Below are 16,169 nucleotides of genomic sequence, written 5' to 3'. Positions count from 1 at the left end.
TGCTGCTTCTTTTTTTCTCTCTCTCCCTTATGTTAATTTGAACTGGATTGTGAATAAGTTTCAAAGCAAGTGTCTAGTGAGTTGATGTATTGTAGCTGTCATTACTCTTTCTTGGAAGTTTAAGCAACAAATTAGAAGAGCAAACAGTGAATGCAGCTTGAGAACTATTTTCAATTTTAATGTGATAAAAATTTAATGTAATGAAATTCTTGATCAAGTCTGATGAAAAAAAAGAATCAGTCAATTTTTTTTTCCAGTGTTACATCATTTTTGTTCTTAGAACTGAATAATGTAAGATTTCTTTGATCTTAGACTTCTCAAAAGACTGTTCTAAAGCAGAATAAAAAGAGAGACTGAAATCTCAGACATTTGAGTTAAGAAACAGAAGCAAAAAAACATGTCTCTCAAGGTGATTAGTTTTTGTGAATAATTTCAATAGATGGTTTTGATATTTTTCACTGACACAGAGTGTTCAATGAATAAGCATTCTTCAGATAGTTCATTCACTTGACTCAAAAGGGCTAAAGTATAGGCCAGTCAGAAAAACACTTTACTTAGCCAGACAGGAAGTTGCATTTCTTCCAAAGAATCATAATTTCAAATTTGAAAAAAAAAAAAATAGATCCCAAAGTAGAACAAAGTTGGGGATTTTACTGCAGGTTAATTTTTCAGTTGTGTAGAAGGGGTAAGGGATTCTTTTACTTTTGATACTTCCATAGATGAGTCATCCTTGAGACCGTCTGAAGATGCAATGTCTCCCTAATGGCTTTGGCTATACTGGTAAATGTCTGTAGAATTATGTTTTTATTCAATTTTTTCTTTCTTGATAATCTCTGAAAAGAGAACTTGCAATTAATTTAGCATGACCACTTCCTAAAGCTGTGTTAGGATCACCTTTCTAAAAATATGTTTCATAAAAATGTTTTTAAAAGATAAGCCTTCACTTAAAGCAGAAGCCACCTATATGGTTTTCTGTTGCAATCAAAACATAAAAGCTAGCTGAAGGATAGATGTGGGCACATATATCAGCTAAGGGTTGGGTTTTGTTATGTTTATCTTAACAGAAGCCAAAGGAAAAAAATATTAAAATTGTAAATTATATGTTTCAAAGAAAGATGGCTTATTCTATGGAAGAAGCAGTAATGACACAAATGGAATGCTTATACCATATGGAAAATTCTCATCACTCTCAGAATTCATTTAGTGATCAATATAGTGCTCATTCTCCTTCAAGCACATAATTTTCAAATTGTTTAACGCATGTCAGTCTGATGCTCTCACAAGAACACAAGTCATGAGAGTATGGCAAAGGTTTGAAGGCAGTATAGTTAAGAAGAGCAAAGGTAGTGTTTCTTAAAGAGCTTGCCTTAGGGAATCCAACATTTTTAAAGATTTTACTTCAGAACTTGATTGTCAAGAAAGAAAATGTGAAAAATGGCCGTTGCTTTGATGCCCATTCCCTGCTTCCCCAAACGCAGAAATAAAATAACTGCCATTGTGACTAATGCCAAAGCACAAGATTTACAGCTCACCTTTGGACCTTGTCTTCCTGGATATCCTGGCAATCCGGGTACACCAAGCTTACCCTGCAATAAGAAGGCAGCGTTAAATTTTATTTTATCCTCCCTAGTGGTTCAGCAAACTTTTACAGAAAATATTTTTCCTACAACTTAGAGTGACTATACTTCATGCAATATAATATTAAATTAAATCAATTTCTCATTTTTACTGTTAATCACCAGTCTGCTTAGTTCCCCAAATTTAAATAAAAATACTACTCCAATGAGTTCAGCAAAGACAGTATCTCAGCGTCTTCTTTTTTTCCCCCTGAATACTGTGTAGTGATGTGGGGCTGTGGACATTAAACTATTTATATTCTCTAAGAAATCAGGGTGTTAATAGGCTTAAGTGAGAAGAAATCCTTTTTAATTTATACTGTGATGGCTGCTTTGTTTTCCACAGATTTTTCATGAATAGCCACTTGAAGAATCATTTTTTTTCTTGAATAGTTCTAAATTGTTTGAGAGTATGATAAATCATACCCCACTGACTATTTGCTGACAATAGATTTGTGAACAAATATTACCAACTTGCTATGTTCAGAAAGGACAACAGGATAAGCAGTCTGATCAACACTGACATTAACCATTCTTAGAAATGAAATACAGTACCCTACCCCATTGATTCTGTCCCTTCAGACCTCTAGAGGAAAAGTGATGGTTTGCCACCTTCAAAGGCAAGGGAAAGCAGCTTCAGTCTTTGAAAGATGGGAACTCTAGGGAAGAATTTGCCTATTTGACTGTGTTCCACACTATCACATTTTTGAGAAGATCTCAATGGAAAAGATATGATTGTACAATAAAATATGATACTCTACAGTAACCTTAGGTAATGAAAAACAGGAAGAAGAGACAAATTCGCCAAAACAAACATGTCTATTCATAAAAAATGCAGCACATGAGTGAAGATGTATATTATCTTATTCATGTAAGAGCATGTGTCTGGCTGAGACTTTATTAAAGATTTCTTGGATTTATGAAAATTATAGTGCTGCCAGTTATGTGCCACACTGAAACAAGCTGCATGCATGACAATGACTGAAATGTTTTGCAGCATGACAGTGCATAAAACTCTTGCCAAATTCAGTAAAAATTTTGTCCCTAATTTTATGAATAAGCAAGCCCCGTTGCCTAGGTTTTGAGTGTGGACATGGATTTTTTTTTATTATAAGCTCTTTTCTGATATGTTCCTCATTGTTTTGGCACCATACCTGGCATTTCCTTTACTAAGCAAATCCAGCCCTAGACCTACTTGAGAAAGAGAGTTTTCTTAGCATGGGATTAGTTGAATGTAGAGAATAAGACACTACTCTGGTATTTTCATTACTATGGAAGAGTAGTAGCTTTACATTAAATAAGTCATAGGAATGATAAGGGAATAGGACATTGATAACTGGTCTTACAGGCACTTCCCTAATATTGTGGGGAGATCTAAGAGTTCACAAAGATTATTCTAGTCTTTGTGCTAAAATATCACAGGACCAATGTCGTAGAACTCTTTTCTGACCCATTCCATTTTGGCCAAGTATCCACAGAATATCCACAGATGTTTGACTTTCAATGGGCAAGAAAAGGTATAAATATCTTTAGAAAAGGGAAAAATTTGGGTCTAAAATTCCAAGCCCATCTAACAATGTTATCAACACCAATAATTTTCAAATATCTTCTGTTATTTAGGGCTTCAGATTCTGGACTTGTGAGACTGTAAGAGTCCTGTATATGTCATAGTGAAGAAGAAATGCTTGAAAACATGAATCTATATTCACCTTGAGTAATCTGAATAAGAACACCTAAAAAGAACTAAAATTCATACTTAAAAACTATCAACTATAAAACAAAGTTTGTTTTGTCTTGGTTTGTTTTGTTTTTTTTACTTAGGCTACAAAGACTTGAGAAAGATGGGCTGTTTTGTAGATGTCCTCACTCAATTAATTATTCTGCAGATATCATGACAACCATACAAATTTTTGTAAGATTATTAATATTATTACATTTTTGTCAGGTCAGCAATACTAAAAATAACCACTGCCATACAGTTCTTTCTGAAGAATATATTGTGGGTGAAAATAATATGACCCTTATTATATCGGATTGTTTTGCCGATCTAGTTAAAACTGACTACACTGGCTTTCTGGTGTGAACTCACCTTGTATTCGTGTAGACAAATAGTTCTGAGTTTCCTTTTTATATGTTGATTCATGGCCTAATGAATCAATTCAGTGACCTGATAGCTGGTGACATATCTTGCAAAATTGTGGAGAACATTAATTCATACATAAATCCCAACAGTTAAGTAAACTGGAGAATAAATCTTTTTTGTAATGTGTGACTGAGTTTTTGGATATATACTTGATGAGTTTATGAACGACATTATGCTCAAATTATAATCCTAACATCTTTCTGAATTTCTACTAATGATATACTTGCAAAAAGTAGCAACTTTTGATGAAAAGAGTGTGTTCCCAAATTTGCTATATACATTTTTTTCTTCCTGGCAAAACTCTTAGCTGTGAGTCTTGTTATCTTTTTAGTAGTACCACAACCTTACTAAGATTTCAATGTATACTTTCAAAGACTGTATATAGATAAAAAGACAGATGGAATAATTAATCATGATGTCAGATGGCATGTTTCTGGAAAATACTAACTGTTCCTATTTCAAAGACAGAGAAACAGAAAGAAATGTAAAATGCACCTTCTGTCCTATTCTTTTCAAGACAGAACTACCATTAAAGCCACAGTTAACCAAAAAATTTGAAGGCAAATATTTTCATCAGCATCTTCTCACTTTAGTGAAATATAGTATATACATTTCTGAATCATCATTTTTGTTCTATTTGATTTTATCACTCTTTCCCAGTTATCCAAAATGCAACTGCTGAAATCACCTTTCTTTTCTGATGATGTCACCCAGTGAAATATGGTACCGGCACGCGCATTCTTCAGCTTCCTTTCCTCCTCTATATCAATCTCAAGAGGTTTTTGTTGAGGTCAGGATTCTACAGAGATTTGTACTTTGTGCTTATTTTCCCCTGTATTTCCTATCACCATCATTTTTTCAGTCCTCTGTTTTAACAGCCCTTTTCACTTTTGCCAACCCAATTTTGGATTATTATTCAGGATAGGTTTCATGTTTAAAACAAACTTCATGTCACAGTTTGTCATAATATGACTACAAATATTAATTCACTCGCCAGCAGCAACTTTATGCTCCTTTGTGCCCAACTGTTTTCTTTGCATCATATTTTCCTTAGCTCACATGCACTGTATGTAATTTAGGATAAGAATTTAGCTGCCTCACATGCTGATGAAATATTATAATGGCTTTTAGTACACTTACAAAATAATGATTCCCAATAGTTGTTCAAAGGTGAACTCCAGTGGTCTGCTGTCGTAGTAGTAGTGTCTCAAAAACTAATGTTAGGTAGCTAAAGATTTTTTCAGATCTGGAGACTTGCTTTTTTAGTGATGAAGATCATGGGCTCCATGTATGCTATGAGGCAATGACATATTTATGTTGATATCTGGCTACTGACCTTTTCCCCAGCTGGACCAGCAGCACCTGGATCCCCAGACGGACCTGCTCGACCTTTTGGACCTTCTGGACCATCTTCTCCTCTGGGGCCTGGCTGACCAATTTCTCCCTGAAATACACCACCTTATAAGTATGGAACAATTGCCTTTGTGCATATAACAGAGAGACTACCTACAGTTACTTGAAAATAAGTTTTCAGTAAATGTAAATAGAGATTAGAATAATAGAATCATAGAATGGTTTGGGTTGGAAGGGACCTTTAAAGGTCATATAGTCCAACCAACCTGCCATGTGCAGGGACATTTTCAACTAGATCAGGTTGTTCAAAGCCCCATCCAATCTCCAATTAGGAAAATACCACTGTTGATGTTCATTATATAAATGCAAATAAATATAAATTAGGTGCTGAATATTATTTTCACAAGTGTAAGAGCCCAGTTCCTGTGCCTGAAGAGAGCTGCATTTGGAAGCTGCATGTTCTTATTTTTCCTTCCCTAAATTCTTGTGAAGACACTCTGACAGTCCATAGAAAGAAAAATGTTTGTTTCTATGTACTTATGTGGATAACATCTTCACAGTTATTTATGTATACAGACAACAGATACCAGCCAGGAGCCTCTTGTGAGAAGTTTTTTTAGAACCTCCACATTTACTATGAAAGGATGTAAGTGCCCATTGGGCTAAATAAATAACATTTTGGCAGAGATATGCAAGATACTAGGTTGGAATCAAAGCACTCTTATCCTGGATAGATTAATTTTCCTCAGGCAAATACTGGAAATCCTAGATCTGGAAAAGGAGATTCCCTAGGAGGAAGCTTAGTGAAAAGGATATCCAAGACTGACATTCTTTTTCTCTTTATAACTGTGCCACTGTTGATTCACACGAACCAAGTCTCTGGCTCAAATCTGTACATGCACGGGGAATAGAAATAATTTAAGCTATTAGCTTTTATTTTATTTTTATTTTAAATTTATTTTTTCACTTCAGTGATCCTTTCAAAATAATAACAACTGAACTTTTTAAGAACACATGGGTTATGAATAAATGCTTACCCGGTCACCTTTAAGGCCCATGTCACCCTTAAATCCTGGAAAACCATCTTCACCCTAAAAGAGGCAGAAATGCATGTAGCAACTTCTAGTAATAGAGTGGATTAATTTTTTTTTTCTGCAGACAGAATAAGAAAATACATTCACTACAGACTAAAATAATTTGCATAGATGAAGTGAGAACTTCAGACACCAGAAAATCTAACATGGCTGTTATTTTAGAGGAAACTTATCAGTGCACTATACAAAATGACTTTTTAGTTTGAAAGTTCTTAATAACATATATTTAAAGCTGTTTAAAATCTGTTTAGAGACAATATAATTATTCTGTTTTATTATAAACTATCTTGAAAAGTCCTTTCTTAACTTCTAAGCTTTTTGTGATTATCATTCGTTTTAGTAAGGTCATCTATTAATTAAAAAATTCGTGGCAAACGATTCAGTGTTATTCTTTTTGATAGAAGAACCTCCCTTTTAATTAATTTTTCTTTTAAACTAGTGTCTTAACAGTATCATGAAAGAAAAAAAAAATTGGCTGTTTGTAACATCTTAATAATAAAAAAAAGACATATATAAGTTTTCATAACCTAAAAGAAGAAGTAATGATCTCTCAGGTTTATGTCTGGCAATACTCAGCCCTGCCTACTCTCATTGGCTGATGTGATTGAAAGAAAGTAGAAAAAACAATGGACAGACAATCTGTGGAAAATCTTTGCATGACCTTTTGAGGAATTCAGTAGAGTTCAGTGTCTTACTGCAACTGTGAGATTAATTTTTAGGAACACAGAAATATTGTGGAGATTATGCTAATCAGTATTAATTGATGCACACATATATAGACACACAAATATTAAGCTTATTTATATGTGAGTCCTGTATACTGTCCTAGCTGAATATCAATCACTCAATCAGGCACAAGAAAAAGCTGTTCTTTTGAACTGTCCAGTCTCCACAGGTATTAAACACACTTTTTTTCAGCTTAGATTTAATGAGCAACTCTAAAATATGCATGCAGACTAGACAAACTGTGGTTTAGGAAAGCCTGAAAATGTGCAGCAGCTCTTGTCACCTGAGCCTGAAAGACAGATCTCTAGTGCTGAAATCAAGGCTTTTTGGCAAGACTGAGTCTTCTGCTTTAGACATAGCTACATATATATACACAGTAGCCACCAAAGCCACAAGGCTGAATTTGTCTGTGTGGTCAGAAGGTATGACTGATGGTGTTTGTTATTTGTTTCTCATTCCAAGTCCCGAGGAAATTGGGAATTTGAATGATTTAAACCAATACTGGCTGTAGTTGCAGCCACTGCAGACTATCAGAAGTCAGTAGAGTTTGCAGTAGCTGGTGTTTGCTCTAGTAAGAGCTCTGCTTACAGAATTAATGGTATCAGGGGGATATAAAAGCTTTCTTCATATTCATATATATGCATCTGACGGGGGCTGTCCATCACTTTGGCAAAGCCAAAGGTCTGGGACAAAAATATTTGGAACCTAGAAAGCCATTGGAAGATGTACATAAAACGCACAAAATTTAGCCTACATCTCTGTCTAAACAGATAACACTATTGTCACCACAAAGCTCTTTGATGCACAAGCTTCTCAGTATCCACTATAGTATCTAGTAACAAAAGAGGGAATGTCTAATTCTTTACTTAAGAGCACCTTAGAGAGTAGTTACTTAAACTGGTGCAAAGAGGATCCAAAACCATTCTAATAACTGAAGGTTATATAATCACTTTGCACCAGTTTAAATAACCATGGAGGTCTTTGATTTATGAATTGGGATAGGTATGTCCTTTGGGTAAGGCAAAAATAAACCCACTGCTGAAAGAGGAAACACACTGCAGTGAAGGACACAGAAGACATTGCAGTGAAATAAGGAACACAGACAAAGGAAAAGGAATTAAATGCAGTCAGATTTACCTTTTCACCTTTGGATCCCTTGAGACCGCGGACACCATCAGCTCCCTAAAGAAAGAATATAAAGAATGACCCACATGCATATATTCAAAAGGGTAGGGGAGGAAACTAAATTAAATCTTACCTTTACACCACGAGGACCTGGATAGCCAATTGGACCCTGAGGACCTGGAGGCCCCTAAAAAATATTGGAGTAAAGAACCTTTGTTTGTACAGCACTTGGTTAGCAAGCAGTTCTCTTCTGAGTCTAATCCTTGTTCTTTCACTATAATGCAGCAGTCTTGTGTGAAACACCAAAATAACACTGGGCTGCCTGCCACTAAGAAAAGCCGTGGCATCACAAAGCACCTTTCAATGTCACTATAAAACTATTAGTAGAATTATGAACTTGGTTCTACTTGTATATTTGGGAAACGTTTATCCGCAATATGAATTATCTGAAACAATGGTAATTGGAAAATGTAACAAACAAACAAACAAAAAAACACCAGTTAGAAAGCAGTGGTGTCTTACTGGTGAAAATTTATATGTTAATTATGATGAAGACACAAGTCAAAAGTAGAGATCAAAACAATGATGTAATAAAAATCATGGTCTTTTAAAAAAAATAGATTCCAAACCTGAAAGCTAAAAGGCTCATGGTGCTAGCAATACTGACTTGTGTCTGGATGCTGTTATTTATGGTTTGCTGAGCATTTTAATGATGTTTAACTTCAATACTATGCAACCTGATGGCAGTGTCTGAAGAAACAGTTCTGTAAACAGTGGAAGCAAGGAAGTCTGAAATCATACATATCTGTGTCTGAGGCTGAGCTGCTTTGTTGGTTCTCTGATGTCTGAGATGGACAGATAACAAAACCTTTCCCTAATAGGGCCATTGATAAGGTCTTTTTTCCCTTTACAACTGCATCATTTCACAAAATGTTTAGACTGTTAGCATCTCTGATATATAAAATTTTCTATCAAATTTGGCTGAAATTGTTCAGTAAATTCAAAAGACATAAGGAACAACCGACGGAAGGTCACAACCCTGTACTTTCAAAACATAAATGTTCTGTACAGGCTTTATTTTCTTAAGAGATCAGGACAAAATCTACAAGCCTCTAACAGATAACATTTCTGACAAATAGTAGTATGCTGGTAATATGTACTTTCTGAAATGTCCTATTCATTCATTCATCCTATTTATCCAGAATATAGCCTTTTAGTAATGCCACTGAAATCAGTACTGCAACTGAAATTGATTTCAGGTGCTATAAAGGATGTTATTCTGGATAAATAAGGGTCAACATTGAGCAAGCAGAATGCTTTAAAGAGCCCCAAGACTCTTCAGTGCTTCATAAAGAAAAAAAGAAATTACTTCTCATGGCTACTGACTTGAAGGTGACATGAAAAATACAATGTATATGCATGCATTTGTAAATCTTCAAAAAACAAGGTTCTGAAGAACCCTAACTCTATACAATGGAATTGTAAACTCCAACAATTTAGAAGTTATTTATATGAAAAGTATGCAACTTTTATTGACTGCCATTCTGTCAGCTCCACATTCAGTTTTACTTTATAAGAATAATCTGTACATTACTTAGAAACCCTATAATATTTAGAATATAATAAATATGTTTGTCTGACCACAGATAGTTTGAATGTGTCATGGATTTTCTATTATTTTCCTTAGTTCTTGGAGCAAAAAATGTGTCATAAAGCTGAAAAACTGCCAGAAGTTTTCTTGAAAGCTATGTAAATAAATGGAAAAGCTTTAAAACTCACCAATGCACCTTTATCTCCAGACTGACCCTCTTTGCCAGGATGACCCTGATTTAAGAGAAATGGATCTGATTTAGAAAATACTGATTTTTCAGTAGCAACATTTTATCATAAAACCACAATTAATTAAACACTTGAACATCAGGTTGCTAATCACCCTTCTTTATTAGAAAACACACACACACACAATTTTGAGGAAAGATTTTCCTTTCAATACAAATTTAATTTACATAACAAATGAAAAGCAGGACAACAGTTATGTTAATGTTATTGTTTTCAGGAATATCCTGATCACTACTGGTTAGTTAATGTTTCAGCAGTAAGAGGTTTTTTTAATACAAGACACTCTGAAATTTGATTTTGAAACAAGCAGGACGATTAATATTACATCATTGAGATATTCCTAAAATTATTTAAAATATGGAGTTGCAGGGGGCAATAGAAGGCTGATCTAGTTTTATCATTCCATGTCTTCATTTTAAACTGTGACTTGCTTTTAAAACAAAATATGTTTATGTCTTAGTCTTTGTTGTATATCACTGGTGTTAATAATGAAGCACTCAAAACATTTACCTATCATTTGTTTTTCTTTCTTACAAAATTTACACTAAAATTTAAAGGTGCTTGAATGAAACTAAAGGTTAATAGAATATTACTGTTTATGAGAATCAGTCAGGAACACTTTTTCTATTTATGTTCCACAGACTTATAAGAGGAACATAGTAAATCTCTGGTTTTGCCAAGCATGTGATCCCACATAACATGTAGCCAGTTACTAAAACCATTCATGTTTTGGTGTCACTGACATCTCAAAATGTTTTCAGTGTGTTAAATATGATATGACTTTGACATGGCTGTTAATCTCATATAACAAAACCCTTATGCTTATATTCAATTTTCTCGCCTTGTACAACAATTTAAAATATTCTTTATTAAAGAATGACTAAAATAAAGCATATTTGATACTTATTTACCAGATACTGTTAATTTTGCTTTAAAGAGTTTGTCTTAGTAACATTGAATATTTGTTATTTGTTTTTTAAAATATGTGTGTATCAGTTGTTTGTGTTAGTATGTATGTTTGTGCTTTCTTGTGCACAAAATTTAAATCTCCATCCAATATCAGAGGCTTCTATAACATTAAATTACTTTAAAAATGCTGCTATTAAAGAGCATATTTGTATCCCTTCAGATTTCCATTTATTCAGGTATAATATATCACTTTTAACAATGTCTTGCCTTCAAAATAGAAGGACATTTCCTCACATAGAAGCAAAATTAAATAGCTAGCAAGAATTTTCCTGATCTCTTGAAAAAATGCTTTTGAACTTCCACTTGATTTTAACACACATACCACGGGACCAATTACAAAGCACATTGCAATCGGAAGGTACTGATCATTTCCTTCAAACATGAGTGTAATTCTATGGTTGTAAATAGGTCGTGTCAATTAGAATGGCCTTAGTTTAGCTGCCTCTCCTGACCTTCTGAGCATGAGGGAGATCATTTTAGCTAGGTGTACAGGGTCTGGCTGGGATGGAGTTAATTTTCTTCATAGCAGCCCATGTAGTGCTGTGTTTTAGGTTTGTGACTAAAACTGTGTTGATAACATACCGGTGTTTTGGGATATTGCTGAGCAGTGCTTGTACAGTGTGGAGGTTTTCTCTTTCTCCCATTCTAACCCCTCAGTGAGTAGGCTGGGGGTGGGCAAGAAGCTGGGATAGAGGTCCTAAATTGACCAGAAGGTTATTCCATATCATGTGATGTCATACTCAGCAATAAAAGCTCAGGGAAAGAAGGAAGGAGAGGACATTCACAGTTATGGTGCTTGTCTTTCCAAGTAACTCTTATGTGTGCTGAAGCCCAACTTTCCAGGAAGTGGCTAGCCATCTGCCTGCAGATTGGAAGTAGTGAATTAATTCCTTATTTTTGTTTGTTTGTATATGTAGCTTTGCTCCACTTATTAAGGTGTTACAATAACCCATGAGTTTTCTCACTTTTGATCTTCTAATTCGCTCCCCTGTCCCACTGTGGGAGGAGCGAGCCCGTGACTGGGCAGGTGCTTAGCTGGTGACTGGGGTCAACCCCCCACAGCAGGGGTGCTAACACTTGATTATCTCTTACAGCATTTCTCCCCTGCTTTTAAGGTATAACAAGATGTAGATTTAAAAATAATGTTTATGCTCTAGAAATTAATATTGTTCCCAGCACACAGAAATGGATAAAGGGGAAAGTTCGAATGTTCAGACAATGATTCAAGATGTAGTCTTCCAGCTGGACTATCACTGCATATATAACATTCTTCATGCAAATGGTACATTGGTGGGTAAAAGAGAGATGTGAGAGCTCCGACTACAGATATAGTTCTGTATTTGTAATATAGGCATCTATGCGGTGAAACCCCTGCAGCTAGTTTGGTTGTTCTTATCTTAGCAAAGCCCTGATGAAAGTCAGGTTTAAGAAATGCAGATTTAACCTAAAAGAAAAATTGTAAGGGAAAATGGCGTGGATAGGAGAGACATGGTCTGAGAAGTCACACTGACTGTCTAATGTCTTTTGGTGGTAGAAAAAGATGATGTTTTTGATGAAAAAAAATCTAGTGTATATGCATGTCACTATGAACAATTATTCCATTTAGGTTTAATGCCTGAACTATAAGCAATGCTACTCTGGTGGTTACACTCTCTGTTCATGTGAGTGAATGCATCCTCAGAGCTAAGCTGAATTCCTTAGTGATCACAAGATTCTAAAGTTTGGCTTAGGTCTGTCCCAGTGTAGACAATGAAAGAAGAAGCTCAAACACATAATATGCACCTTAGGTCAGGAAGCAGAGAAAGATCTACTTTACTCTATGTTTACTCAGAGAACAAGTGGTGAGCATTTTACAGATGATTTGCTTTGCCATACTGACATAGTAGGACTACAGTGAAACTGTATCTGGCCCATTGTGTGTCAATTAGGTTATTTACACATCCCTGCAGATGTTTCAGATGCATTTCAACATCTGGGACTACATTTTAAAAGCCCACAGCCATTTTTAGCAGCTGCTTCAAAAGTGTAATTCTCTTAGTTTTAACAGCTCAGATGATACAGGGGTTTTAGATGGATTTTATAATGTTCTTGCAAACTAGAACTACCAGTGCTTTTACTCTCCATTTTCTTTTTGCAACACAGGTATCCAGAAATATTTATTACTTGGTAAAAGTATTTAGACATTAAAGGGATTAAATATTTGGTTACTTACCGGAGGCCCATCAGAACCAGGAAGGCCAGGAAGGCCAGGCTTGCCTTGAGGTCCCTAAATGCAGTAACAGAAACGCACAATAGCAAACAATAAGAACTTAAAACTTAAGAACAATAGCAAACATTCTATTATTTGCTAGGATGACAGAGGATCATCCTTGCTGAGGAATGGTATGCCCTAAACCAGCAAACTACCTTAAATCTTTGTAGAATTTTAAAACAACTGATGAACCCACGCCAGGTGCAGAGTAGATATAAGAAAAATAATAATCATTAAAAAAATAAAAACAGGAAAGGAAAAAGAAAACCACCCATATCCAATGCATTTGACTCTAAGAGATAAGGATATAAAATGTAGTTATACCTAAATCCTTTGATATGGATATCAGGGATAAACCAAAAATGCAACAAAACTGAACCCAGGAAGATACTATCACACAATATGTAAGTGTAAGGCCAGTTCTTACAATCTTTAGCCAATACAAATCACCCATATTGTTCAATGAGATGCTTGCCTGAGAACAGGCTTCAGGAATAACCCCATGAACATACACACACACAACACATGGTGGGGAAGAATTCTCCTGTGTACAAAATTAGCTATTATTTAGAATTTCAGGAATAAATGGATTCTTCTTATGAAAGATACCAAGATCAAGAGGCAGATTACAGGTTACAGAACTCCAGTGCTTGTAGCTGAAAGGCATGGTACATCTTTGTGAAAGCATCTAGAATGTGTATATTGTGGGGTTAACCTATTTTGCTAGAATAATACTTCTTAGGCACACAGGCTGGTAAAAAGCACATATACGGTTCCCTAAAATCACCTTCAATTTCTTAAAGTATATATTAAACACTGAAAATCAAAGAAGAATCAGTGAGAGCTGGAATTCAGCAAAAAGGGATTACAAGTAAAATTAGCATACAATTGAACAGTGACATCTTTTAAATTAACAGATGACATGTTTCAAACCACAAGAACATGTACAAACAGATAGATAAGGGAAAAACACCAAGTGACAGTACAGTATGCCAATTACACTGCAGAGTTATGTCAAAATATAATCCTTGAAAAAAGAGAACAGAATCAGACCTGAATAGGTAAAACTTTGTTATAAAATATTTTGTTATAAAAAAAATTTTCACAGCTTGCAGTGAAATTAACTAACATACAAGTACACACTGTTTAATACTATGGATGGGATTCTGGAGCTAATAACAGAAAATTTATCAGAAATAAATGGAGGAAATTATGCTTGTGAAAAAGTATATGTGAGAGGAAACCCAGGCTTCCATTGGTTATTCATTTACTTGATGATTTCAGGAAGACCTGCTAATTTTTAGATCTTAGGTTACTATTCTGTAAAACACAGCAAAGCCCTTAAGTACATAAGCAAAGCTGTTGCACAGAAATGACTGTGAAATACCAGAATAATGCTGTAACTTACTTTTTCACCAGGAGGTCCAATAGGGCCTTGCGGACCAGGAAGCCCCTATTAAAAAGAAACCAGTGTGAGAAACCAGGGAGAACAATATATGTACACTCACCCTACTAAAGGTTCCTCATTAATCTGTTTAAACACACTGGCAAATATAAGTGGGGTTTTTTTCCCCCTTATGAGTTAGATCAGGAGTTTTGTGTGAGCCTTTTGCACAAGCCACTATTCTGGCAGTAGGTCTGTAACAAGATCCTATTCAGAACCCTCCTCCAGGTGTGGCCATTCCTGCAGCATTCCAGGAACACTGAATGAGTCATTTTTCTCCTGAATGAAAAATCTCTCTGAAAGCTTACTTGAAAACTCCGCTCTCACTTCCCTCAGCACATTTTCGGCTTTATTTATAAAATCCTTGAAGCTTTATCAGTTTTACACATAAAAAGCTAAGTTTTTAGGAATTTCCATTTATTAAACATTTGCTGCACATTACAGTGTATTTCTTGAGAGTTATTTTACACTTACTTGTGGGCCTGGAATTCCTTGCTGACCAGGAGGTCCTGGTTCCCCTTGAGGACCCTACCATGAAAAAAAAATACCAGGGCATTAGGTTTGCATTTCTGCACTACAGATCTTCATTGTCAGGACTAAAAGGAATACAAACTCATCTTTGTTCCTCCCTCTTTAAAGTCTACCACCAACTTTCTATCCAGTATGATATTTTTTCATGCTAATGAATATCATGGCCTTTTCTTTAATAGAGAATAACAGCCCACACTTAGGACCTAAGCACTGGAGTCCATGGCGCTAAAGGAGCTTGAGAGAAAGCATGGTTAGGCCTTTTGTCTGAAGGCTAAGTAATAGAAGGCTTCTCTTTCCTATGTATAATCACCATGAAACTGAGTGTTTTGACAGAAAAGTTTAATTAAATGGAAGGGATGGCATAGTGGAAGGGACGAGAGAATGTGGAAAGGGTTCTTATAATCCACTCCCTTTCTAATTCCCAGTTTACTCACCATGTTTCCCTTTGGGCCTGAAGGTCCATCAACACCTGCAATACCCTATGACAAACAAAATAAACATGAGCAATTTTCACTGGACTTCCATTTTTCTTTTGAAAATTGCAAATACAAACCAGGTCATACGTACAGGTTGTCCAGGGGGACCAGGTGTACCTCGGGGGCCCAGTAATCCCCGTGGACCCTGTAAAAGGAGAAACACTTACTAACACCTCCATGATCTTTTTTTGAACAGAAAGGCCCAGGAGCAGGACTGGGCAAGGAATGTCATAAGGAGTAGGAAGGATGAGGGGAAGGCAGCATAGGGGTTGAGGGAGAAAGAAAGAAAGGAAGAAAGGAAAAAATACACTGATAACAGATTCTCCTGAAGGCCACCATATGTCTGACCAGGATGTCAGTGGAAGGGCAAGCTTTGATTTAGCTGATGTATGGTCATTTCAGAGAAAGGTAGGAGATAACTATTTATATTTCCTGGTGCAGAACATTGGCACAGCATCTTCCACTAAAGTTTCAGCTGTCTTGACCTGAAGGTCTGCCCTGAATAATAGCATACATGTTTGTATTCCTATCTTTAGAAAACATAGTGGCCTGTCATAGTCTATACTACTATTCTAACTGTATAACAGTGCTTTTATCTGTAG

General features: G+C 35.5%; 1 protein-coding gene across 5 annotated transcripts in view; it reads right to left on the bottom strand.

The window, feature by feature from the left end:
• The window catches only part of COL11A1 (collagen type XI alpha 1 chain), a 160,537-nt gene that overhangs the window by 66,918 nt on the left and 77,450 nt on the right, over positions 1 to 16,169 (bottom strand). For all 5 annotated transcript variants that reach the window (XM_033000510.2, XM_033000513.2, XM_033000511.2 and 2 more), the window contains 11 exons: positions 15,659 to 15,712; positions 15,526 to 15,570; positions 15,035 to 15,088; positions 14,525 to 14,569; positions 13,078 to 13,131; positions 9,837 to 9,881; positions 8,191 to 8,244; positions 8,070 to 8,114; positions 6,150 to 6,203; positions 5,096 to 5,203; positions 1,533 to 1,586 (listed from right to left, as the gene is read on the bottom strand). In XM_033000510.2, the coding sequence (XP_032856401.1) occupies positions 1,533 to 1,586; positions 5,096 to 5,203; positions 6,150 to 6,203; positions 8,070 to 8,114; positions 8,191 to 8,244; positions 9,837 to 9,881; positions 13,078 to 13,131; positions 14,525 to 14,569; positions 15,035 to 15,088; positions 15,526 to 15,570; positions 15,659 to 15,712 (612 nt within the window). The remainder of the gene's footprint in view (positions 1 to 1,532; positions 1,587 to 5,095; positions 5,204 to 6,149; positions 6,204 to 8,069; positions 8,115 to 8,190; positions 8,245 to 9,836; positions 9,882 to 13,077; positions 13,132 to 14,524; positions 14,570 to 15,034; positions 15,089 to 15,525; positions 15,571 to 15,658; positions 15,713 to 16,169) is intronic.

The sequence above is a fragment of the Tyto alba genome, unplaced genomic scaffold, assembly GCF_018691265.1.
Source record: "Tyto alba isolate M040663 unplaced genomic scaffold, T.alba_DEE_v4.0 Super-Scaffold_1000006, whole genome shotgun sequence".
In the NCBI taxonomy this organism is placed as follows: domain Eukaryota; kingdom Metazoa; phylum Chordata; class Aves; order Strigiformes; family Tytonidae; genus Tyto; species Tyto alba.
This window is presented reverse-complemented; position numbering and strand designations above follow the sequence as displayed.